We start from the raw sequence: 24,906 nt of genomic DNA, 5'->3' as shown, positions 1-24,906 counted from the left end.
CTGAAGGGTCTAGGCCCGAAACGTCAGCCTCTCTGCTCCTGTGATGCTGCTTGGCCTGCTGTGTTCGTCCAGCCCTGCACCTTGTTGTCACAGTGAACCATAAGTTGATTTGATGCACGTTCTAAGCACTCTTCCAAAGGTAGTAATTGAATAACGATCAGGATTACAAATCTGTTTTTTTCCTGCTACACACAAAACGGCTGTGGTTATTTTTGTTGTCTTTTGTAGTCACTTTAGTCTATCCCAGGCTAAAAATCCGTTTTGACATCATCTTTTCTTGTATGGCTGAAATATCTATGCTGTCAAGGGGATTACATTGTCCTGCCAAACAGCATGCCACACACCAAATTCAGAGGTCAGGGTTTTTCTGATGTTAGATCTTCCTACTCTGCCACCTGAAAAGTTAGTGGTCCCAACAACATCTAGGGATCACCAATTCCACCAATTATGTGAGAAGTCTAGCCCCAGTTGGAGCTAACCACTTGCCAGGTTCACAGTAGCATTTCAGATTTGATACAGATCTCACATTTCTGCTGGCAACAAAAATTGGTGTGGTTATTAATTATTTATTAATACACACAATTGTTTTTGGAGGAAAAATACTTCACCAATGCCATCACTTAAGAAATCATCATTCTTGCTGTAGTCAGGACAATGGAACAATGTATTCAGGAATCTTCCTCCACAAGGTTGAAGCTCTGAGCCAGTGCAAATAAGCTGAGACCATTTAGAATTCGGTAGCGCCTGGCTTCAGATTTTTAACACCAGCTTTGCATTTTTCCTGCTGATGCTCACTGTGTACCCATATTCAGTGTTTAAAGTAATATCATTAGATTGCAACCTGTGGGGATTTTGATTATTTTCTATACATGCAGGTACTAAATCAAATTATTTAGCAAGTTACTACTTCTAGTTAACCACTACTGATATAGTAATTCTTTCAAATGTTGTGAATGATACATAAATCAGAACTTACTTCCTAACTGCATGCAAAAAAAACTTTGACTTGTTCAGCTTGGCATACAGTAATGGTGTGGAATTTAGTTCACATGCAGTGAAAGTAGATAGACTTTGTTACTTAATGCGTGGTCATGAGTCAGTGCTGAATAGTTAGAGTTTCAGTGTAGTGTTTGAAAGATCATTCAGATTGATCTTTCTTTTTGCCATCTCTGTCCTCCTGTACAAAATTAACTAGATAAGTGCACAACTAAGTTTCTTTCAAAATTGGAATAAAAATACAGAGCAAAGAAGTCTATGGCTTCATCAAGAAAGAACAGAATAATATAATGGAGCTAATATTGTGAAATACTGAGCACACCATTATAGCAATCTAATGGTGGAAAAGCTGCAGATTTAAATCTTAATGCTTATATTGCAAAGGAGGCCATTTGGCCCATTGCATCTGTACTGATTCACTGAAGGGCCCATGAACCAATTATCATTCCACACCTTCTCTGTTGTCGTGTCAATTCTTCTTTTACAGATGATAATCCTGTTTCTTCTTGAATGCCTTGACTGAATCTGCCTCCATCACATGTCCAGGCAGTTCATTCCAGATTCTAACTTTTTTGCTGCATGAAAAGGTTTCCTGCCATGCCACCATTGCTGCTTTTCCCTGTTATCTTTAATCTGCAGCATGTAGTTTTTGTTCTTTACCCCAGTGGAAGCAGTTTTTCCCTATCTGCTGTATCCTAGCTCCTCATGATTCTGAATACTACTATAAATTTTCCAACCTTCTCTTCTCCAATGAAAGCAGTCCCAACTCCACTGCACTGTAAGTTCCTCATCCTGGACTCATTGTAATGAATCCTTCATGTACTCTAATCCTTTTTCATAATTCCTAAAATATGCTGCTCTGTTTTTTGGCATAGTACTAGTTGAAGCTGAGACAGTGTTTTATACAACTTTTAACAGAAATCCCTTCCTCTTGTACCCTATAAATATCAAAATAATACAGCGCAGTAACAGGCTCTTCGGCCCTCAAAGCCTGTGCCGACACATTTTACCCTTTCATATCAAAACTGTCTTCACTTAAAGGATCCGTATCCCTTTATTCCCTTCCTATTCATGTATTCGTCCAGGTGCTTCATGAATGCTGCTATTGTGTCGGCTTCCACCACCACCACCACCTCTGGCAGCACGTTCCAGGCACTCTCCACCTTTGTGTGAAGAACTTGCCTCGCACATCTCCTTTTTAAACTCTTGCCCAACCCCCACCCTGCACCTTGAACCTGTACCCCTTATTAATTGACCCCTCCACCCTGGATAAAAAAGCCTTATACGTTCCACTTTATCCGTGCCATTCGCAATCTTTTAAACTTCTATCAGGTCACCCCTCAACTTCCTGCATTCCAGTGAAAGCAAACCCAATCTGTCAACCTTCCTTCATAGCTAAAAGCCCCCGTGCCAGACAACCTCCTGGTAAACCTTTTCTGTACCCTCTCCAAAGCATGTACATCCTTCCAGTCGTGTGGTGACCAGAACTGTACACCATATTCCAAGTGTGGCGTAATTAAAGTTCTATAAAGCTGCAGCATAACTTATCTATCCTTATATTTAGTGTCTGTTCCAATAAAGGCAAGCATGCCATAGGCCTTTTCTATGACCATTATCTACCTGCGCTGCCACCTTCCATGATTTGTGGACCTCGCACCCAGATCCCTCTGCATTTCAATACCCCTAAGGGTTCTGCCATTCACTGTATAATTTCAATCTGTTCTTGACCTTCCAAAATGCATCACTTTACATATGTCCCGATTAAACTCCATCTGCCATTTTTCTGCCCGTGCCTCTAACTGATCTATATCCTGCTGTATCCTCTGACAGTCCTCCTCGCTATCTGCAACATCACCAATCTTTATATCGTCTGCAAACTTACTAATTAGACCAGCCACATTTTCCTCCAAATCATTTATGTAGACCACAAACAAGAGGTCCCAGCACTGATCCCTGTGGAACACCATTAGTCATAACCCTCCATTCCGAAAAGCATCCTTCCACCACTATGCTCTGTCTGCTATAACTAAGCCAGTTCTGTACCTATCTTGCCAGCTCACCCCAATACATGTGACTTTACCTTTTTGTACCAGTCTGCCATGAGTGACCTTGTCAAAGGCTTTACTGAAGTCCATATAGAAAAAATCAACAGCTTTTCCCTCGTCACTCATTTTCGTCACCTCCTGAAAAACAAACGCAATCAAGTTAGTGAGGTAAGACTTTCCCCTGCTCAAAACCATGTTGTCTATCACTAATAAGTCCATTCGCTTCTAAATGTATATAGATCTTTCCCCTGAGAATCTTTTCCAGTAATTTCGCTACCACCGACTTGAGGCTCACAGGCCTGTAATTTCCTGGATTATTCCTGCTACCTGTCTTTAAAAAATGGGACAACACTGGCTATTCCCCAATCCTCTGGGATCTCACCATTTGGCTGTAGAAGACACACAGATGTCTGTCAATGCTCCAGCAACTTGTGCTCTTGCATCCCTCACTTTTTTTCTGGGATACATCCCATCAGGGATGCAAATGCTTTATTAACAATGATCTCAACCTGTTCTACAACCTTCGTTGAACACAAACATCAGATCCTTGAGCTTTCAATGCCTTTAGAATTGTACCCTTCGTATTGTTTCCCTATTTTTTTTTTTACCAAATGAATTACTCGACACTTCTCTACACTAAATTTCATCTGCCACTTTACCCAGCATTGCCATTAATCTGTCTCCATTGCTATTCTCCTCTCGGGCACAATACTTTCAGGTTTTGTATCTTCTGAAAAGTTTGAAACTGTATCTGTACACCAAGGCCTAGGTGTTTGATATACATCAGGAAGAACAGAGGGCCTAAAACCAACCACTGGGGAGCTTCACAATAAACCTTCCTTCAGATCAAAAAATAGAACAGTGGTTAATTTGTTCTGTCACTTACAATGTATGTGGTTAATGTCACCTGTTTATTCTATAACTTAACTCATAAATCTGTTTATATGCCACTTTAGCCAAGTCAGTGTAGATAACATCAATAGCATTGATGCTGTGAACCCTCCCTATTACATCAGTAAAGAACTGAAAGATAGTCAAAAATGACTTGCCCTTTAACAATCCAGGCTGGTTCACCATAATTAACTTGCATTCATCCTAAACACTGTTAGTTTTGCCTCAAATCGTTGGCCCAAAATTTCCAATCTACATAGTCTCTGTTTCTGATTCAGATGCAAAGTCACCAACTTAGCTTTGGAGGAATTTTTCACGTGAACTTCCAGGCCAAGAGCCATCGTAGTCAAAGCACTGCATTTGATGCCAAGAATCCATGTGGTACTAGTAGGCTGGATTGGTGCTGAAGCAATACCTTGTTTTGAGAGCAGGTGCCTTATTTCATAGTTTAAAGTGCCTTTAACCACTTTGACCATTATTGAGAGTAGGTAAGTGTGTGAGGTAAGCAGAGGGGTGAATGATACCGTGTAGATTTTAGGAGTAGGCTGTTGGGTATGTGGGTGAGGGATGAGGGCAAAACGCAGGTAAATGGGACTAGTTTATTTTGGGGAAACCTGACCAGCATGGACAAGTTGGCCTGAAGGGTCTCTTTGAATTTGCCTCTCAGTCAGAATTAGAGATCTCTTTGGTTCCAGATGTCATGTAATTACTCATTACTTGGAAACGTCAGCATGGTTCTGATGTGCAACTCTGATCAATATTGCCATTATGGCTACCTTCCTATCAAAAGATCTGAGCCATTGATTCTAGAGGCCTTCTCATCTCCAAGGTTAAGTTGACTGGCCTATAGTTGTTGAGCATATCTTAGCATCCTTTTTAGAAGTAGGGAGTAACAACTGCAATTCTCCTTTTTTGGCATCACCTGATTCTAGACAAAGCTCAAATTGTGGCTCTGCAATTTTCGACAATCACTTTTCTCCCTGTCCTTGGGTGAATCTCATCAGGACTTGGTGTTTGACCTTCTTTAAGTACAGACAGACTATGGAATACCACCACCCTCACCGGAGGATACTGCTCATTTACAAATGTCTAAGCTATCCCCTCTTATACCATAACCTGCACGATATAATTTTCCTTGGTAAAGACATATACAAAGTATTTATTTAATGCCTGAACCATCATCTTGCTTCCAAGCATAGATCCCTTTTTATGTCCCTCATTAGCCCTGCTGCTGCTTTAACTATTTATATGCCAGTGGAAAACTTTCGGATTCCCTTATGTACGCTGCTCATGGACCCTCCTCATCTGTTCTCGTGCTTTCCTTACTTCTCTTTTCACTTTTTTTTTCAGTTGCCCTCTGAATCTTCTAGATTTGGCCTGGTTCTCTGTTGTATTATCAACTTGACTTCTATTATAAACTTACTTTTTCTTTAAGGTCTGCCTCCTATCATCTAGGTAACTAAATATTACTTTTTTTTTCTACCTCCTTTTACAGGAATATTCCTTGACTAAAGTTTTTGAGAAGACTTGTAGCTCGGGTTGTGGATGAGGTTTTTAGACATGCTCGCCACGCCGGTGGGTTTGATTGCAAACATTTTACCACCCAGCTAGGTAACATCGTCAGTGCGCCTACGGTGAAGCATCGGTGTTCTGTCCCGCTTATTATTTATATGCCTCGGTTTGCTGGGGTGGAAGGTATTACTTCTGGCTCTGTACCATCCACCCCAGCAAACGGAGGCATATAAATAATAAGCGGGACAGAACACCGACGCTTCACCGTAGGCGCACTGACTATGTTACCTGGCAGGGTGGTAAAATGTTTGCAACCAAACCCACCGGTTCGGCAAGCATGTCTACAGCCTCATTCCTTGACTGACTGTCTTCTAACCTTTTGTGTTTTTTTGGATTTTTTTTTTTTGTTTCATTGTGTTTCATATTAGAAACGAGGGGTACCTGTTAGGTGAAACACTCAGTATTTTTGGCTATTTCATTGGAACAGAAGGTTAAAGAAGATGTAATGAAGGTTTTTAAGTCTAACATGTCAAGAAGGTAAATTGCAAAAAGTACTACTATTGATGCAGATGCCTGACCATTTATTTTAGTCAGAGCAAAAGGCTTGCCTGCAATGTTAGGAATTTGAAATGTTATTAATAGTTTAGAGTTCTCTGATATATTTGGGGAATGCTGGTGTTTTTCCATGCACCAGAACTGCAGCTTCATTTGGTGATGGAGTAATGAATAATTGCATTTTGTTTTCAAATTAACCAAAGGCCTTGATTAGGTTCCATCTTGTAACCCTCCACTGAATATCCACAGTATACATAAAGTATGTAAACCCAGTAGTTCAGTTTGAGTGTCCCTATTCTATATATAATTAGCGTCCAAATACCTCAAGGCAGCATTCTATATTCCTTTCCTTCCTATAAGCCTTCCTTCCTATAAGCCATCCTTCCCAAGGGATCAAATTGTCATGTAATGACTTTCAGCTGTCCATTATTTGTGGAACTTAATCATTCTTAGAAGTTGTAAATGTCATTGCAAATCTGAACTAACTTAATTGTAACGAGAATCTATGGTTTCCTCAGCCTGATATGTAGAAATCTGCCTTGTCCTGTCAAAATTTCTGAAGTTTGAGTCATTCCTAGTCACAAAAGTGGTGCATATTTAGAATCTCCGTGCAAATTTAACATGGCCATATAAAATGAGCCTCCTGTTTCCATCTTCTCCTTTCCCTGTGTCACGAGTATCAAGATAACTTGCATTATTTCTCTGAAACTGGTGAAAAATGCAGATAAACAAATTAAGTGAAAACAGTAAAGCAGTACTTAAATGTGCTAAAAGTGTAGTGTAAACATCTGGCCATTCAATTGTCAGAATAATGATCTACCTACAATAATGCTGAAGATTGGGAAGTTTACAGGGGATGAGTCGTGAAGGGTTTTAAAAATTTGTTGTTTCTTTGTAAGTGGAGTTAGAGAGCTAATGGATTTTTTAAGGCTTTGAACTTGAGCAGTGAAATATTGTGTGCACCAATTGCTTGATTGGAGTAGCACATACTTAGTTCATGGTTCATATGTTTTGGAATATAACTTTTCTATTTCAGAAATTAAATCTAAGTTTAGAAAAACGGGGACAGCTGCTTTGGAAATTTTGTGCACAACTCAAGTAAATCCAATTCAAACAAGTGCAGGTTCGGTTTAACCTGTATTTATCTTGCAAATTCAGAGTTGATGAAAAATAACTGAAATGACAGGTGATTTTATTTGATGTCTGCAAAAACCATGGTGTTTATTCTTGTCTTTAAACCTAAAGTCAGCTATACTGGGAGAGAGTTGTAAATTCCATTGATAATAATTTATATTATCCAAGGATAAATCTGAGGATGTAGGCCATCAGGGCCAGGTTACATCTGTCTTTAACATCTACTTCTGTAGTGATTATGATGGTATTTAGTTCTGCCCCCTTACTTTGAACATCCCATTAATGCTCAAGATATCTTCAACCATAAAAACTGATAAAGTATCTGTTTAACTCCTCTGCAATTTTCTTGTTTCCTGAAAAATATTTCCCCAGATTCATTTTCTAAGATGACCTTTCTACTTTGACCTTTTTTATACGTGTTTTAAGAAGCTGTTATGTTGTTGTTTTTATATTCCATGTTAATTTGCCTCCTTCTTAATTCGTCTTTGCTGGATTCTGAACTTATCCCAGTCTTCTGGCCTATCACAGACTTTTGCCTCCTTGTATGCTTTTAACTTCATACTTTCCTAAATTTCCTTGGTTAGCTATGGCTGCTTTATACCCCTCTTAGAATTTTTCCTCCTTTACTGGGATATATTTTGCTGAGAGTTGTGAATTACCTTCTTAAACGTCTGCCATTGCTTGCTTACTGACTTTTCTGTTAATCTATCTGCCCAGTCCATTTCACTTAACCCTATTCTCATTTCATTGTAATTCTCTTTATTAAGTCAGCACTTCCAAGATAGGAGAAGGGCTGGAATGGAAAAAGGAATAGCATAAATCTCCTGTGCTGACCCTAACACTCGTCCTACCGTTGTACAACATATTTTCGGATCCTGTGAAGGCGCTGCCTGAAGGCTGTTGGGTTAATGATACGTAACCTGTACTTTTTTGTCTCATTTGTTTGCTACAATACGGAGATATGGAAGAAGAAGGACATTTGTATATGATGCATAGTTTTATGGCGACATTTGTATATGATACAAATGTCACCATAAAACTACGTAGAGCAACATGAAGTTCCTAATGTTTTCAGATAATTGCTGAGTAGCGTTCCAATTTTGTGCATGTGGACGTATTCCTCCACCTAGTGGTGATGTTGGCCACAAACGTAGCCTAAGCAATAATGGTCCCGAACAGGATTGCATGTTTGATAATGTGGAGCAAGTATAGAATCAGGATTATTGCTGTAGAAAGAAAGTCTTGGATCAACCCTTTTTATGAAATGTGCAAATCACGTGACTGAGGCAGATCACAGTTATATCACTTTATGTAGGTTTTTTAAGAATATGTATGAACGTTCCACCCAAGCAGTCCATCCCTCCATTTCTGCTCATCTTGTACCCCCTCACCTTCCTTTTCCTTGGGGATAAGGAAATAGGAGCCTCTATTAACATGACCCTTAATTACCACCACCTTCATATTTAGTTTGCCTTGCCTTGTATGGCTCTGTACTGTTCACTTCAATCATACAATGGTAGTGAGTTTGGTATTCTTGTCCTGCCCCTGGGCAATTTATTTAACTTTTTTTGGTAACTATCATATCTTTATGACTTCTTTTTTACTTGCCGCTATTGATAATGAAAGCTCGCTGTCTATTCAAAAGCTTTATAAAATCATAAAAACCTTTTCAGCTTTCTCCCATCAAGGATAGGTACCTAGCTTGTTTGTTCTTTCTTCAAATGTATAATCTTAAATTTCTGGTGTTATCCTTAGAATCCTATTTTGCTTCCACTTCAATTCCTCCTATATTGTTTTTACAACATTGAATCCAAAATTATGTAAGGAACTTCAAGTATGGCCTAACCAAAGTTTCATAGAAGTTTAGCATAATTTCTCTACCTCAGTTTTATCCCTCTAGCAATAGCCTTAGTGCATTTTTTAAAGCACGTATTAACCTGAATTCCTGTTTGCTTCTCTACCACATTAAAATGGAATATACAAGCAATATATGACAACCTTATTTTAATTATAAAAGTGTGATGCTTCACATTTGGGCATTGAAAATAAAATTGGCAAATAAATTTCACTCTGCAGGTTATTAATCCATTATGGTCTGTTGCATTGCTTCGCAGCACAGACTATGGTCTGATTGTTGTCTGCTCTGACCATCTCACATTTGGACACTGCCTCTCTTCTGCGTCGTATGCGCGCACGACCAAAATTGGACTTGCTTGTAATCGGAGGCTTTTTTTTTTTGAAACCAAGATGCTCCAATCTCTGATCCTGGTAAGGTCGGCCTTTCCACTTTCTGCCATGCTAAGCAGATAGCCGTTACCACTTATCTCGGCTTTTTGTCTTGCAGCTGGTCACTGTCTGTCTTGCTTGTTGGCCTTTGGCTGACCTTATTTGTTAGGTTGTTGTGTGAGAACCTTATTGAAGGCCTTTTGGAAATCTTTATAATTACATCTCTTCATTATCCTTGCCTGCTCTCTTTGAAGAGTTCAGTGCATTTGGTCAAGCAAGACTTTTCCCTTTTCAAATCCATACTGACTACTCATTTTTTATGTTTTTTGATTTTGAGATTTTTTTTATTTTTCCCTTTTAAGGATTCCATTACTTTTCCCTATCTCTGATGTTCAGAAGATTGTAGCTTAACATATTTTGTGTTCTTTCTTAAATACGCATATTAATGTTAGCTACTTTCCAGTTTTCATTTCACCTTTACCTATTTGTATCTCTTCTCCCAAATTGTATCTGATTGGACAGATTGCTTTAAAGCAATCTATGGGTTTTAGCAACTTTTAAGGATCATTATCGTGATTATCCTCCTTGTCTCCCTGATGAATACTGAAGCAAGCTGATCATTTTTGTCATTTTTCTATTGCACATGACTTTTTTTTGCCCTGGCTGCCTACCCCTTAGCTCTAATCCTTTTCGATTATGTGGCTGTAGAATATTATTTTCTTGCACTCATTGCTAATTTTCATAGCTCTTTGTTCTTTTGACCACTTGTCTAATCTTCGTTTCCTCCTTGTGTTCTCCCCACTCTCCATGTTGTTTTGTGTCTCTTTCCTTAACCTAATATTTTTCTTTAGATTGAGCTGCCTCATAGTAGAGTTTTGTTGCTGCGTTAAACATTTTTCTTGGGCATTGAATACAATTTTAAATGTTATCAATTTCTCTTCTATCATTGTTTGCCATTATTGTTCATTTTGTATTGCCGACTCCTGTTCACAACCCTTCTGTGTCAGCATTCCTCCAATTCAATATCTGGCCTTTTTGTCACTGTCCTTCATGGGTAAGGGTCCTTGGGTTGCCTCAGCCTCAAGCTCTGAATTCCTCCCACATACCTCTCTACCACTACCTTCCTCCTTTTGAAGCATATGTCTTTTTCCAAGCATCTGGTAATCTAATGTAGTATCTCATGTGTTACTCTGTTCTATACTGCTCCTTTTAAAGTTTAGTTATGTTAAAGTTTCTATATCAATTATGTCTTTCACAGTCATTACCTTTTAAGCTTGTGTTGTGGTCACTGTTGCCAAGATGTTGTTCTACTTTTAGTTATTTAACTTACTCGTCACTAGAGCCAGTAGTGAATCTCCCTTGTTAAACTACTTCTAATATACTAGTTTTGAAAGAATCTTATACACATTGTAGTGACTTAGTTAAAATAAGAGAGCTGCAGATGCTGGAGATCCACAAAAACAAAATGCTGGAGAAACTCAACAGGTCTGGCAGGACCTAATAGAGAGAAATATGAACATTTCAAGTCCAGTGACCCAGTTCTCGCACTGTGTTCCAAGACCCCTGTTTTATTATGGGCATTTTTGTGTGCAATTTAACTAATTTTTAATACTATTTGTCCTCATTTTGTTTTTAACTGTCTCAAGTTACCTGTTGACAAGCATGGAATCATGCTGGGAAAATTGGACACTGGTGACAAAATGGTGGAAGATAGCTTCAAGGGCCTCGTGAGGCTGAGTGGGTGCACCTGCAAGTTTGGTGGATAAAGCTTGGAACAAATGTGTTAAAAAAAAAAAAAAAAAAAAAAAAAGGCTGAGACCTGAGAAAAAGCACACCGTGCTTGATAAATGATTGGCTTAATTACAATTGTTACTTGAAATTGTGAAAGTATTGCAAATTGCAGTTCCTCAAAGATAATTTTCACTACCTGTAAGGAGGAATGAGATGGAATCCGAAGTTGACTTTGTGCAGAAGGCCTCCATCTATGGAATTGGCCTTATAAGTGCTATGCAGATGTTCAAAAGAACAAAAAGAAAGTATTGTCTGAAATACAATGTGACAATTGTCATCTGTAAATAAAGCTTAACTGTAACTGAGCATGGCAAAAATTGTACTGATGCAGTATCATTGATACCACCCAGGGCCATTAAATATCCACTCCTAAAATCATGATCCATGTTATGATTTTAAAGTGGATATTTATTGGAGCCTAAATTCTAGGAATTATAATGCAAAAGTATAGGTTAGAATTCTAATACATTCAAGATCAGTGTCCTTGCGACTGAGGTTGTGCCAGATTTCAGGTCTGAAGCTTTGGGCAGTGGGTAGTTTGGACCAGTGTTATTTGGTTGGGTCAAGAAAGACTTGGAGAACAGGAAATCCTCAAGTCTGGAACCATGCAGCACCTAGCTGAATGATCAAGTAAATTGATTATGGTTGAACAAAATGTTTTAGAGCATGACCCATTCTTAAAAGAAGTCTTGATTTCAGACAGAATTTAGTTTTATCAGGAATGATAGCTAATTGTAGTAGTAAAATTTTCCTGTACCAGGACGTTTGTGACAACAGGTTATCAAGTGTATATTTTCAAGGGAGGCTTGCATGGAACTGCTCAACAATGAGCAAAGCCAAGTATCTTTAACCAGTGGCACTTCCATTATAGTTCTCCTCCAGCTGCTTCAGAACAGATTTTTAATAATGTCATTGAAGTGATTCAGAACAATGGTTCTCAAACTTTTTTTTGATTGAATTCATTTTCAAATGAATTAGTAATTAGTGGTTTCCATCAAGAGTAAAATATTCACAATACGGACGTGTTGCACACATCCATAATAATAAAACGTTGTTAAGGAAACAAGTCCTTGTATCTGTCAGTGAGAGGGGTGTGCCTGCTGCTTAATGCAGAGTCTGCTTAAACTTGGCTGCTCCCCTCCTAGGTGAAACAGGCAGCCCATTTTGTGCCGTGTTTATGGTGCTGCAATCTGTTCTTTGTTTGCATTTCACTTATTTTGCAGACCCTCAAGAATTACTCCCAGGACATCATTTTGGGAACCATAAGTTTTAAAGGAGATGCAACCTTATCTCAGTGAAGCTTAAAACCTTGTATTCTTAAAAATGAGCTAACATTTTTTCTTTAAAAAGAAAAATAAACAACTTTTTGGGAAACCTTGAAAAAGACGGAGGAGCTTTTTTGTTTCTTAATGTATAGCTCTGTCTGCCTGTGATTAATAATCTGTTCTGTAGATTACACTGTCATCGAGTTCATTACGTTCAGAAGAATAAAAGCTGAAAGGACTGTGAATGCTGTAAATGAGGAACATAAAGGCATGTTGTTGGAAAAACTCAGGCTTAGCAGCATCTGTGAAGAAAAATCAGAGTTAATGTTTTGGGTCCAGTGACCTTTTCTCAGCGCTGAGGAAAGGTCACTGGACCCAAAACATTAACTCTGATTTTTCTTCACAGATGCTGCCAGGCCTGCTGAGCTTTTCCAGCAACTTGCGTTTATGTTCAGAAGAATTTTGAAGTACACGCATCGAATGAAAACAAGCCAGCTCAGCGAGCAAGTCAACATCCTCACCCACAACCCAAGCTACAAATCTTTGCAAAAACCTTGAAGTACACACCCAACCAGATTTTTTTTTAAAATGTTTATTGTGGGATGAGGGTGTCGGTGGCTGGACCAGCATTTATTGCCCATCCCTAGTTGCTATTGAGATTGTAAGGACCAGGGAACGCTTCATTTGATGATTTAATTGGAAGATGTGGATTGCAATTAAACATTTAGCCAAACTGTCTGCACCAATTGAAGAATTAATTTGCATATTGCTGCTGCTAAGCTGTGCAATGGTATATTTTAGTGCCAGGTTCCTAGTGTTAAAAGCCAATTTGTTCCTTAACCTGAGAATTGAACTATAAACCACTATGCCTGACTTTTTCATCTTCATACATACAATTGTACTAATCTTGCATCTTTCTCTGTCCCTCTAACACGTTCCTTCAAGTACTAATTAACCATTTGTTAAGAAATGGGTTTATGTTTCAGTCACTAACTAATAAATTCATTTAGAGAATCATAATATGATTAGGCAGAGTCAGCATGGTTTTGAGGAAGGGAAATTTATTTAAGTTCTTTGAGGATTATAACAAGCAGGATGAATAAAGGGTAACTAGAAGACGTAGAGTAATTGAATTTATAAAAGACATTTGATGAGGTACCAAATGACTGATGAGAGCGCATTGTGTTGGGGAATGCATTAGCATGAAAGGAGAATCTTCTAGATCAAGAAGCAGTGTGAATAAGATGGTCATTTTTCAGTTTAACAAATAATAGCAATGGGAGTGGCACAGGATTCAATGACTATAGGACATAGGAGCAGAAGTAGGCCATCAACTCTGCTCTGTTACTCAGTAAGATCATGGCTGATCTGACTATCTTCAACTCCACTTTTCTACCTTTTCCTCAACTCTTGATTCCCTTACTGATTTAGAAATCTGTCTTGGCTTTGAACATACAATGACCGAGCCTCAACAGCACTGTGTATTTTTTTTAAAAATTGCACAGACTTCTGAACCTCTGAAGGAATAAATGCCTGTTTACCTCTGACTTAAATGTGTAACCCCACATTCTGAGATTATGCTTTCTGGTACTAAAGTCTCCTGCTGGAGAAATAATCACTCTGCATCCTAGATGTCAAGTTCACTAAGAATCTTCTATGCTTCAGTGAGGGTCACCTCTTATCTTTCTAAATTCTACCAAGTATAGGCCCAACCTACTTGATATCTCCACATGAGATAGTCTTTCCATACTTGGAATCAGCCTATTGAACCTTTTGTAAACGGACTCTAATGGCATTTTATGTTTGCTAGATAAGAGGCCGCAGTGGTTCAATGTATTTCAGCTATGGTCAGACTAGTGCCTTATATGGTGTTAGCAAGTCCTCACTATTTTTATACTACCTCATTCCTTTTGAAATAAAGGCTAATGCTCCATTTGCAATTCCTATTATCTGCTGAACTTGTATGCTAACTGTAAAGAGTTTGGTTTAAAGACTACCCATCACTTGTGCAGAGTAAATTTGGAATAATAGGAACCTGACTGAGAATTCCAGACTGCAAGTCTGTAAAGCCTGCAATCTGTGTTCTCCTCTACTGTAGCGAGACCTACATAACATACATTGTGCAGCAGAAATAGCTGAACAGTTTTCACCTTCTTGTTTCCATTGTATCCTGTGCAGCTCTTGGCAGGACAGGTTTGCCAACTACCAGATCCTGAAATAATTTCATCAGCATGTGCACATGCTCTGCCAGCCATGGCTTGCCACATTGATGGATGACTAACGCTGTCTATCGAAGACCATCTGTACTGTAAACTGGCAACTGTATAATGATCACTTTGGCATGGATCCTTTCACTACAAGGGCACCTACAAGTGATGTATGAAAATGGTGACTCCTGGCAGCTGACTGTTGCGAAGGATATTGGAAGAAATAAAAAGCTCAGTTGACTAAGAGGGCCCAGAGAAAAAGTTGAATTGTGCAGTACCACAGTGAGAACTGCCATGCTAGAGTGAAACTCCAGAATTACACCAGGTGATGTTCAACATAGGTGATTAACTACGTGCAAACTGTTAGCCACACTATTGATGGAAGACCCCATCTCAACTAAGTGGTCAAACAATTTAAGTTTTTCCATTTTGGATAAATAAAAAAAATGAATATTCTTTGAATGTTGGGAGATTGGGGCATGTTTGTTTGCAGAATGATATAGTTGTCTTTGTACACACTCACCAAGAAGTTGGTATATAGGTCTGTCAAGTAATTAGGCAAGGAAATGGTGGATAAATTGGCCTTTATTACAAGGGGCATGGAGTAAAAACAGTAAGGATGCTAGCATTAACTGGCAATAGTGGAATCATACCTAGCATACTATATTCATTTTTAGCCTCCTTATGTGAGGAGGGATATTATTACATTGGAATAAGTTCAGTAAAGATACATTCAACTAATAACTGGCATATTTATAAATTGAGATGTCAACTTGGTCAAGCTATGAAACAGGACTACCTGTGTGCCAAGCAGTATAAGCAGCAAGTAATAGTGCCAACCTATTGATAGACCTAAGGTCTGCAGTTGTAACATGTGCAGTTGTGAATGGTCGTAGACAATTAAGCAGCTCATTAGAAGAAGTGGCTCCATATATGGGACTAATAATTTCAAAGCCCAACGCGTGAGTGCAAAAGATACGACTGGAGCATTTGAAGTAATGTTTAGTCAGTGTCAAGTGAGCGATCCACCTTGATCTCCAGAGATGCCCTATATCACAGATGCTTATCTTCAGCCAATTCTGATCACTCCACGTGATATTAAGATCAGCTTGGAGGCATTAGATACTGCAAAGTCTGGATCCTGATGACGTTCCAGAAATAGCACTGAAGAATTGTGTTCCAGAATCGGTGTCCCTAGTAAGCTGTTCCAGTACACCTACAATACTAGCAATGTGGAAAATTGCTCCAGCAATGTCCTGTACACACACAGCAAGACAACCTCAACAATTAATCAGTAGTGCTATCAAGTAGCCCTTGCTTAGCAATGACCTACTCATTGATGCTCAGTTTGGGTTCAGGGCCACTCAGCTCCTGACTTCATCAGAGCTATGGTTCAAAAAAGGAAAAAAAAAGTTGAATTCAAGGTGAGATGAGTGACATCGAGGCAGCTATTTGACTATGTGTGGCATCAATGAACACCAGCAAATCTGGAGTTAATGGAAATTGTGGAAAAAAATCTCTGACTAGAGTCACCTAGCTCAAAGGATGATTGTGATTGTTGGAGAACAGTCATTTGAGTTCCAGGGTATCTCTGCAGCAGTTTCTCAGGCAGTGTCCTTAGCCCAACCATTTTCGATGCTTTATTAATAATGTTCCCTCCAAGGGTCACAAGTGGGGATGTTTGCAGATGGACACAATATGGACTGCAGGAGTTCAAGAAGGCTGCTCACCACCACCTTCTCGAGGGCAGCTAGGGACTGGCAATAATTGCCAGTGATGAACACCTCTCACTAACATTTTTTAAAAGAACCACCGATTCTTAGCCTATAACTGGTCTTTTAGCCATAACAATTAGATGGCTAGTGACTAGTGCTTCTGATCAAAAGCAACAAGTTCAGTTTACCCAGTGGAAATGCAGCATGATTTAAGCTCCTTCATAGTGAAAAGAAATTGGGATCTTTTAAAAAGTGACAGTGACAAACCAATTTATTATCATGCTTCCCTTTCAGTTAACTTTTCTATAGCAAGAATAATATGAATATGAATGTAGTATTTGTCTTCAAGATACTTCTCAGTAAATTGTTGAAATAGGCCATAGTTATAGAGTGATGATGGCACAGGAGGGCATCAGTTAATTCTGCTGTACCCTTTTTATTATTTTCGGCCACTTTTTAACTGAAATTTTCGATTTACAGCTGGTACTTCGGAGTGCTTTTCTGTTTTATTTTTGATGGCTGCACAGCTAAATTTCTTTATTTATCTTGCAGAGACTTGAAGGCAGGAAACATTCTCCTCGGGGAGGAAGGCTCAGTACAAATTGCAGGTAATTTACTAGTTAATGACGAAAATAAGAACTTTCAGTGCATCAAGTAGTTGGTGGTGAAATAACTGCTGTGGATATTGTAAAATTACAAAAGGGTTAAAAAGAAGTCTGACCTTGGATTTTATTTGTGGCAAATTTAAGGAAATGCCAAATACGTGTGCATGTACATACCTGGAGTTGAGCATGCATTTTTCACTCTGACTGTTCCCCACGCAGCCCTGCCTTGTGTAGGAACTCTTCTTGCCTTCAGCTTGTATATAGGCACCAAACATCGGCTCAAGAAAGCATGTACACACCCCCAAACATCTTGCACTGATGCAATGAATGCCTTAGACTACACAATGATATAGATGAGCCAGTCAGATGTGCTGAACAGTGGCAAATAGGATTTAATCCTGAAAAGTGAGAGATGATGCATTTTGGGAAGATAACTAAGCTGAGGGAGTGAATAGTAGGATACTAGGAAGTACAGAGCATCAGAGGGACGTTGATTTGCAGGACCGGTAGATCAGGTGGTTAAGAAGGCATACAGGATACTTTCCTTTATTAGACAAGATATTGCACATAAGAGCAAGGAGGTTATAGTGGAGCTGAATATGACATAATTTGGGCCATGGCTAGAGAACTGTGCAGTTCTGGTCGCCACACTATAGGAAGGATGTGATTGCATTGGATGGGGTACGGGAGAGATTCAGTAGGGGTGGAATGATTCAATTCTATAGAGAGACTTTTAGGCTGGGGTCGTTTTCTTTAGAGCAGAGAAGGCTGAATGGGGAATTTGATTCAGATGTACGAAGTTCCGAGGGGACATGGTTGGGAGAGCTTTTCCCCTTAGAAATGTTTATAACTAGTGGCCATCACAGGTTTAAGGGAAAGAACAGGGGTTTAAGAGGGGATTTGAGGAAGAACGTTTTTACCCAGAGGGTTGAGGGTATCTGGAATTGACTGCTGAAAGGATGGTAGAGACAGGAGCCCTCAAGAAACTTTAAGACCTATTTAGATGTTCACTTGAAATTCCATAGCATACAAGACTACAAGCTGAGTGCTGGAAAATAGGATTAGACTGGACAGATGTTTGATTCAAGTGGCCATGATAGGCTGAAGGGTCTGTTTCCACACAGTTAAAAGCTGACTTTGACTTTGGTCCAGTCAAGAGCACTGCTTCTCTAACATGCTTTTTTCTTCATCTTTTTAAACATGAACCACCCCTGCTGCCTCTATGTATAATGACCCTTGTATAATTTCATTGAGTGACATTAAAAATCTGCAGTTATTTCAACAGCAATTGCAACCGTGATGAATATTTGCAGTTTGGGAAGATATAGTTTTAAATTTTAAAGTATTGGTTTATGTTAAATGAATGTGTTTGTAATTTTCATCCTTTATAAAATCAAATAATGGCTGTGTTTATAAGAGAGGTGGCAGGCCTTATTTGTCTGATTATGTTCTTGCAAAGAATAATCATAAATAGTGACTTTGTCAATTATGGTAATTATTGTCTGTACATGATGATATCATTGATAGTGTTGTTTAATGACATTGGATTAAAAATGGAGTGCTTCATTTTGTAATATCACTGTAGAACTGTCCGGGTAAAGAGGAAGGATAGTTCCAAGCAGTTTCTTCTCCAATGCTGACCGATCTGTTTTGTTTCTCTAGTATTTCCTCATTCTGGGTTCCAGCATCAGTGGAGTTTCTACATCCTCTCTGGGATAACAATTTCTTTTCACAACTTTAGGTCTGTTACTTATCCTATCCCCACTGCCTTCCCTCACCTACCCCAGATAACAGTCTCTGGAGGCCATGTCAATTGAAACTTAAAATAATTATTTTTCTCTGTTTACACAATGAATTTCAATATAGAATTGTGTTGTTGGAGATACCTCTAATTTCTTGTGATTGTACAGGTATAATCTTTATGGTAAAAAAAAAATGACTTGCCACTCACTTGATATGCTATTGAACGTGATAATAGAATGATTTATGTACAAATGGAAGTCTAGCCCAAGCACTTGTCATGTTTCGAACTCAATTACCTAAATACCATTGTGGCTTGTAACAGTACTTTAAACCCTGAACCAGCTCAATCAGCATCTAGCAAAATGAGAACACAATAAAAACCTGAAAATTCATCAGGCAGCATTTGTGGAGAAAGCCAGTTACTAATATTTCAAATTGATGACCTGCCATCAGAACACAATTGACATTTTGTCTATTTGGCAATGTGTTGAGTAAACAGATGCATAGGGAGGCATTTGTGGGTTCAGGGATACCATGAGACTGAGTGAGCAGTTGAGAGCTTTGACTCACTGAATTTCCACACTGAACCAAAGAATTGAACGAAAGACCAACATATCTCTGTGGAAGAGAAGCAATGCCTGAAGTCTCACACTCTGATCTGTACGTTCGAAGCAACACTGGTGAGCTCCTGCTCTGGCAGGAGGTGACACCATGCAATTAGATATTTGGAAGCAAGTCTTTTATCTACGATCTGTATAGTGTGGAGATTGAGTGCCTTATGCCTTATTCAAAACTTTTGAGATATTGGTGGCGGGGTGTACTAACAAGTCAAGTTGGCTGAAGTTGCCTTCATCTGAGCCTAATTTGTGGATTTCTTTGAAAAGCTGTTGAATTAACATAATTATAATCTGCTTTCTCAGTTTTAACATTAGACAGCCAATATTATACTATCTGAAGACAATTGTTCCTGTGCATTTGGGACTTGGGATCTTATTCTTGATGCATCCTTGAGGTTCTTTTTGCTTAGTTATTTGTCCTTATCGCGAATTTAAGTTGGGGAATATTTTCAGTGTTGAAGAATCCTTGCAGTCGAATTCCTTGATAGATGAAGAATAACTAATGGCTATTGCTGAAAATTCTGAATCTTCCACACAAAAAACAAAATTTGCAAAGAAGCCTCAATTTTAATTCCTATTTGTATATAGTTTTGGTAACTATTGAGATACACTTGCATTTATTCATTAATTTGCATTTAATTCAAGACAGATACTTTAAACCTGTCCATATATTCTGTGTGACCTGTGAATGTTAGTGTCTTTAATATTGACTGCATTGGATTTGTACACACTTTATACAACTTCGAAGTTTTTGAAATGTACACTTGGCCATTAAATGCTAATGACATGTGACATCCCCTAATTGAGGAGTAGCTTGTGTACTTGCCTGCCAGATCTCTAATTCCAAGATTATCTTTCTGGATATTGAAGTCCAGTCTAGGTTTATTCTTTCTTGACTGGTGAAGTGCAGACATCTGCCGTGTGTATGATTGCAAATGGAATCATGTGAACAGCTGTAGTGTTGGATGTTAATGTGACAGTATCTGTTGTTTGAATGAAGAGGACTAACTTAGTAATTTCACTTGCTAAATTATTGCTGCTTGTGTGTTATGGCTGTTCTGCAAAGCATTTGAAATGTCTTCTGAACAAATAAAATTTCAAAATGTTTCCTATTTCAAACAACAACTGACCTCCATTTGTAGCATTTTCTCTTTCACCTTGGTTTTTTAAATATTTAGGTGCGACAATGTGCTGTATTGTTTGCTGAGGTAGAAGAATATGTGCATGTGTGTATTTGACTTTGTGCTGTGGGGAGCCCAACGATAGGTGAGGAAGTGGCATTTTAATGCATTGTCATGCTTGAATTAGATCAAAAGAATGATGTTCTTGGAGATTTGTATCAATATGTTAGATGATAATAAAAGGCACAAGCCATATTGCTCATGGCCTTCACAGCATTGACATCCTTAAAGGTAGAATCAACTTTGTTTATCTGGTTTCCTACTTGTATTGTTTGAGTGTACAGCACTGTCATTCACCGATTTAGGGGAAAGAAAATCCTGGTTCTATTTACAGACTGGCAGCAGACTATCAGTACCTTTCATACCATTTAATTAAACTTCCGGTCTCCCAGTGCAGTTGTATTTCTGACACACCACTGTGAGCAATCTTGTACGCACAAGATTAGTTGCTACACAAAGTTGTAATTTAGTCTGTATTACAGTAACAAGTAACTAGAGATGACCTTTTAATTTTTTTTCAAAAGTTTATTGTTTTCTATTGCATTTCCTTTTAATTTCCCAGGGAAGAGTGCTGCAATTTGAAAACATTTCTATTATACAATTCTGGTTAATTAAAAGAAGTTAAAATTTAAGCATAGCCCATTATCGGATTTAGTTGTTGACCCCATTTGCAATGTTAATTTAATGCTTTTCTTTCTTTCAAATCCTGAACACATTAGTCTTTAAAGGCAGGCCATTGTTCAATTACAATTCTGCCTGTCAGTCTTGAGTTCCAATTTAGAGGATATAGATGATTTCTCACCGTGCAAATTATCTTTCCCAATTAATTATTCTTACTCTGAATTGTTTATTGTCCTGTCTCCACAGCTAGCCTAAGCTTGATAATAGCGAATCCCATTCCCCTAAATGGTCCCGTACCCTCACGTGATCCACTTGAATTTCCTTGTACTCCAAAACCATATTCATCAATAGCTCCTTCCTTGTTGGACTGCAAACACACCAACCTAAAAGATTCACCTGAACATGCTTGGCAAATTCTGTCTATCTTTACTGTTCACTGTATTACTAGCCTAGTATGCAGGATAATTTTGATTCCTCATTATAGTTTTTTTTTTAATATCCTGTTGTAATTTCAGTGAACTTTTCCTCTAATATGGCCTGTCCAACAGGCTGACCAGGAGTCCGAATGTGACCCATTGAGGTTGTGCATGAGGTCTGCTGGGCTTTGTCTAAGACACGGGTGAATCTGAAACAAGTAGAGGAAGCTGGTAAACTGAAATCCTAAAGAATCATGCCAACATGAAACTTTGTCTGTTCCTTGCTCCACAGATCCTACCAGACTTAAGTCTTTTTTTTAGCATTCTAGGTTTGTTTCAAATTTCCATCATCTGTAGTATTTTGTTTTTATTAAGTGAATTTGAAATTTGCTGTGAAGCTGTTCATCCAATCACAGACTCTGTCAAAGAAAAGCAAAATGTGCTAAATCCTAATTATCTGCCAATTTGTTATGTGCTGATCTGTATTCTCGGTCAGCCTGAGACCCCATCATCTCTGCCCTCCATTGTCCTCAGTAAACCAGTTGTGCCATCCTTCACGGTACATAGAAGTCGTACATAGCAGCGGTATCGCTTTGTTTTGTTATCCACAGGAAATCTGTATCCCTATGCCTTGTGAGTAATGAGGACTGAGTGTGCTGGAGATCTGAAATAAAAATAGTGCTGGGGAAACTCAGCAGATCGGGCAGTACCTGTGGTGAGAGAAATAGGCTTAATGTTTCAAGGCCAATATGACGCTTCAGAACTACTTTCATTTTGAGCTCTGAAGAAGAGTCCTGGGACTCAAAACATTAACTCTTTCTCTCCCCACAAATCCTGTCAGACCTCCGGGGTTTCTCCTCCACTGTTCATTTTTATTACAAGCCATTTCTCTTCCTCACTTGCCTCTGGTTAGGCTCACAGTGAGCCCTCTTCTGCGAACAAGAACTGTTCGGCATTGTATGAGCAATACTGAGATTTCTCCATGTTCTTGCTAAACTTTTATCTTTCAACCAATAACACAACTTAAAAGCTTTCCTTGATTTGCTGGCTGTTTGTGAGGTCTTCAATAAATTGGTTGCACTTCCCTATAATACAACAGCAGCTACACTTCAGAAATTGTGAAATTGTTTTATTATCACCTTAAAACACAGTGTAAAAGTTCTTGCGAGAAGCTCTTTTTTAAGTGGCTGACTTAAACATTTTTATTTACGCTTAAATCAGGAAGCATTAACAGAAGGCTTCCTCAGTGCTGTCTTGTCTACACCATTTACTGATTTGTGAAGTGGGAGTTGAGTAAGGTATGTGTGGAAAGGAGATGCTCCATTTTATTTTCTACTATTTTCAGCATCCTTTGGTACAGGAAGAAGCTAAGTACTGCTAAATTATTCCATTATTCTCACTCAACAATTTTTTTTGAGTTTATACGATGGCAGGACAGTTCAGCTAAGTAGAGTATACATCCTGCTGTATGTGTGAAATCAGAGACAGAGTCCCAGGCAGATACATCTGCAGGAAGTGTCATTGGCTGCAGAAGCATGAACTCCAGGTTTCGCAACTTGAGCTGTGACTAGGGTCAAGGTTTTGCATCCAGGAGGCAGAGAACTATATAGATAGCACATTTAGGGAGGTGGTCACACCACAGGATCAGAACATACAGGTAAAGGGGGAATGGATGACCACCAAGCAGCTTAAGAAAGCTGTGATTTCATCCAGGAGTTTTCTGAGTCTATCTCCATCACTAATCAATGTTCCATTTTTGGATACTGATGAGCGCAGTGCATTCTTAAGTGAGGGCAATCAGAGCCAAGTCTATAGTACCATGTGTGACTCAGCTTTGTTTAGGAGATGGGGTAAAAGAAAAGAAATTAATGGAAGAACAATAGTAAGCAGCCCTGAAGGTCAGAAGGAGCAGAGGTTAGAAGATATAGTGCACAGGAGTTTAGTAATATTAAAAACTATGCATGTAAACACAAGGAGTATAGCAAATAAAGCTGATGAGCTGAGAACACAATGCATTACAGCATGATATTGTTCGATCTGCACTAGTAACCAAGTCTCGCTGCTCTACAAGCTGTACCAAAGCGCACATCATGTTTACTCACTGAAATAGTCCATTTCTATCTCTTTATTACTGTTTGACTGGGCCTGTATTTTAGAATTTAGAAGGATGAGAGGATCTGATCAAAACATTTAAAATTCTAATGGGACAAGAAGACTAGATGCAGGGAGGATGTTTTCCCCTGACTGGGGAGTAGAGAACTGGTGGCAGGGGAGGGGAAGAGGGAACAGTCTCAGGAAATGGATAGACCATTTGGGAGTGGGATGAAGAAGCATATCTTCACTCAGTGTAGCAAACATGTGGAACCATTTAACACACAAGGTTATAGAGGTCAACTCACTGAATATATTAAAAAAAAATTTAAATGCTTCAAGAGAAATGGGGGATAGGGAGGGAAATAGGAATATGGCATTGAGAGAGAAGTTCAGCCATGGTCATTGAATGGCTGAGCAAACTTGAAAGGCCGAATGGCCACCTCCTACTCTTACTTTGTTTTTATCTAGAATGATAGAAGTTTCACCAAATTTCTCTAATAAACCTAGACGTATCTTGTCTAAAGCTTTTCTGTTTTTTAATTTTAAAAATGTGGTAAAACTGATTATAAACAAAGCCATGATGCAGTTTAAATTACATCCCCCTTTAGTCCCCAAACGGCACATTTTGGTTAATGGTGTGTTTTGGTTGGTTTTAGTCACCTTTCTTTCCTCATTTAAGATGAGCCTTAAAGCTTACCTCTTTGATCTAGCATTTGACCAGATGCGCCTCTGGTGTAGTATTTAGGATGTTTTTTTCCTTTTATAATGATTCTGTAAAATCTTTAAAGTACTTTAATTAGTACTTTATAAACATAAGTCTTTGCAAACCCAAGACTACACGTAATTTGGGGCACTAGGAATGAGGAAATGTAGCAACAAGAGTAGGCCGTTCAGCCTGAAGGGCCTGCTCTACCATTCTGCTAGATCATTGCTGTTCCTCTGGCTCACCACTAATTTACTGTGCTATCTTTATATCTTCTGATCAGAAGTCACGCGACACCAGATTATAGTCCAACAGGTTTTTTTGAAAACAAGCTTTTTGAGCCCTGCTGCTTGTTCAGGTGTTAGTGAGGTGGTATCAGACATAGAATTTTTATAAGTAAAAGATCAAAGAGTCACAACACTGAGGATATATTAAACAAACCTAAGATGCTGTTAAATCTTTAATCAGTTAGAAAATTTTGATTGATTAACATGTATATGTAAATCCCCAAATTCCTTTCAAGTCACGGTCCTGAGAGAACTGAAGGTTTCATCAGTGTAAAGAAGTGACATTTTAGGTGAGACAGTGC

At 38.7% G+C, this 24,906-nt stretch overlaps 1 protein-coding gene across 1 annotated transcript in view; it reads left to right on the top strand.

Moving 5' to 3' along the window:
• Positions 1-24,906, top strand: part of LOC109915135 (oxidative stress responsive kinase 1) — a 173,310-nt gene that overhangs the window by 48,982 nt on the left and 99,422 nt on the right. The window contains exon 5 of the mRNA XM_048596170.1: positions 16,890-16,945. Within this exon, the coding sequence (XP_048452127.1) occupies positions 16,890-16,945 (56 nt within the window). The remainder of the gene's footprint in view (positions 1-16,889; positions 16,946-24,906) is intronic.

The sequence above is a fragment of the Rhincodon typus genome, chromosome 4 (genome assembly GCF_021869965.1).
Source record: "Rhincodon typus isolate 14 chromosome 4, sRhiTyp1.1, whole genome shotgun sequence".
Classification (NCBI taxonomy): domain Eukaryota; kingdom Metazoa; phylum Chordata; class Chondrichthyes; order Orectolobiformes; family Rhincodontidae; genus Rhincodon; species Rhincodon typus.
This window is presented reverse-complemented; position numbering and strand designations above follow the sequence as displayed.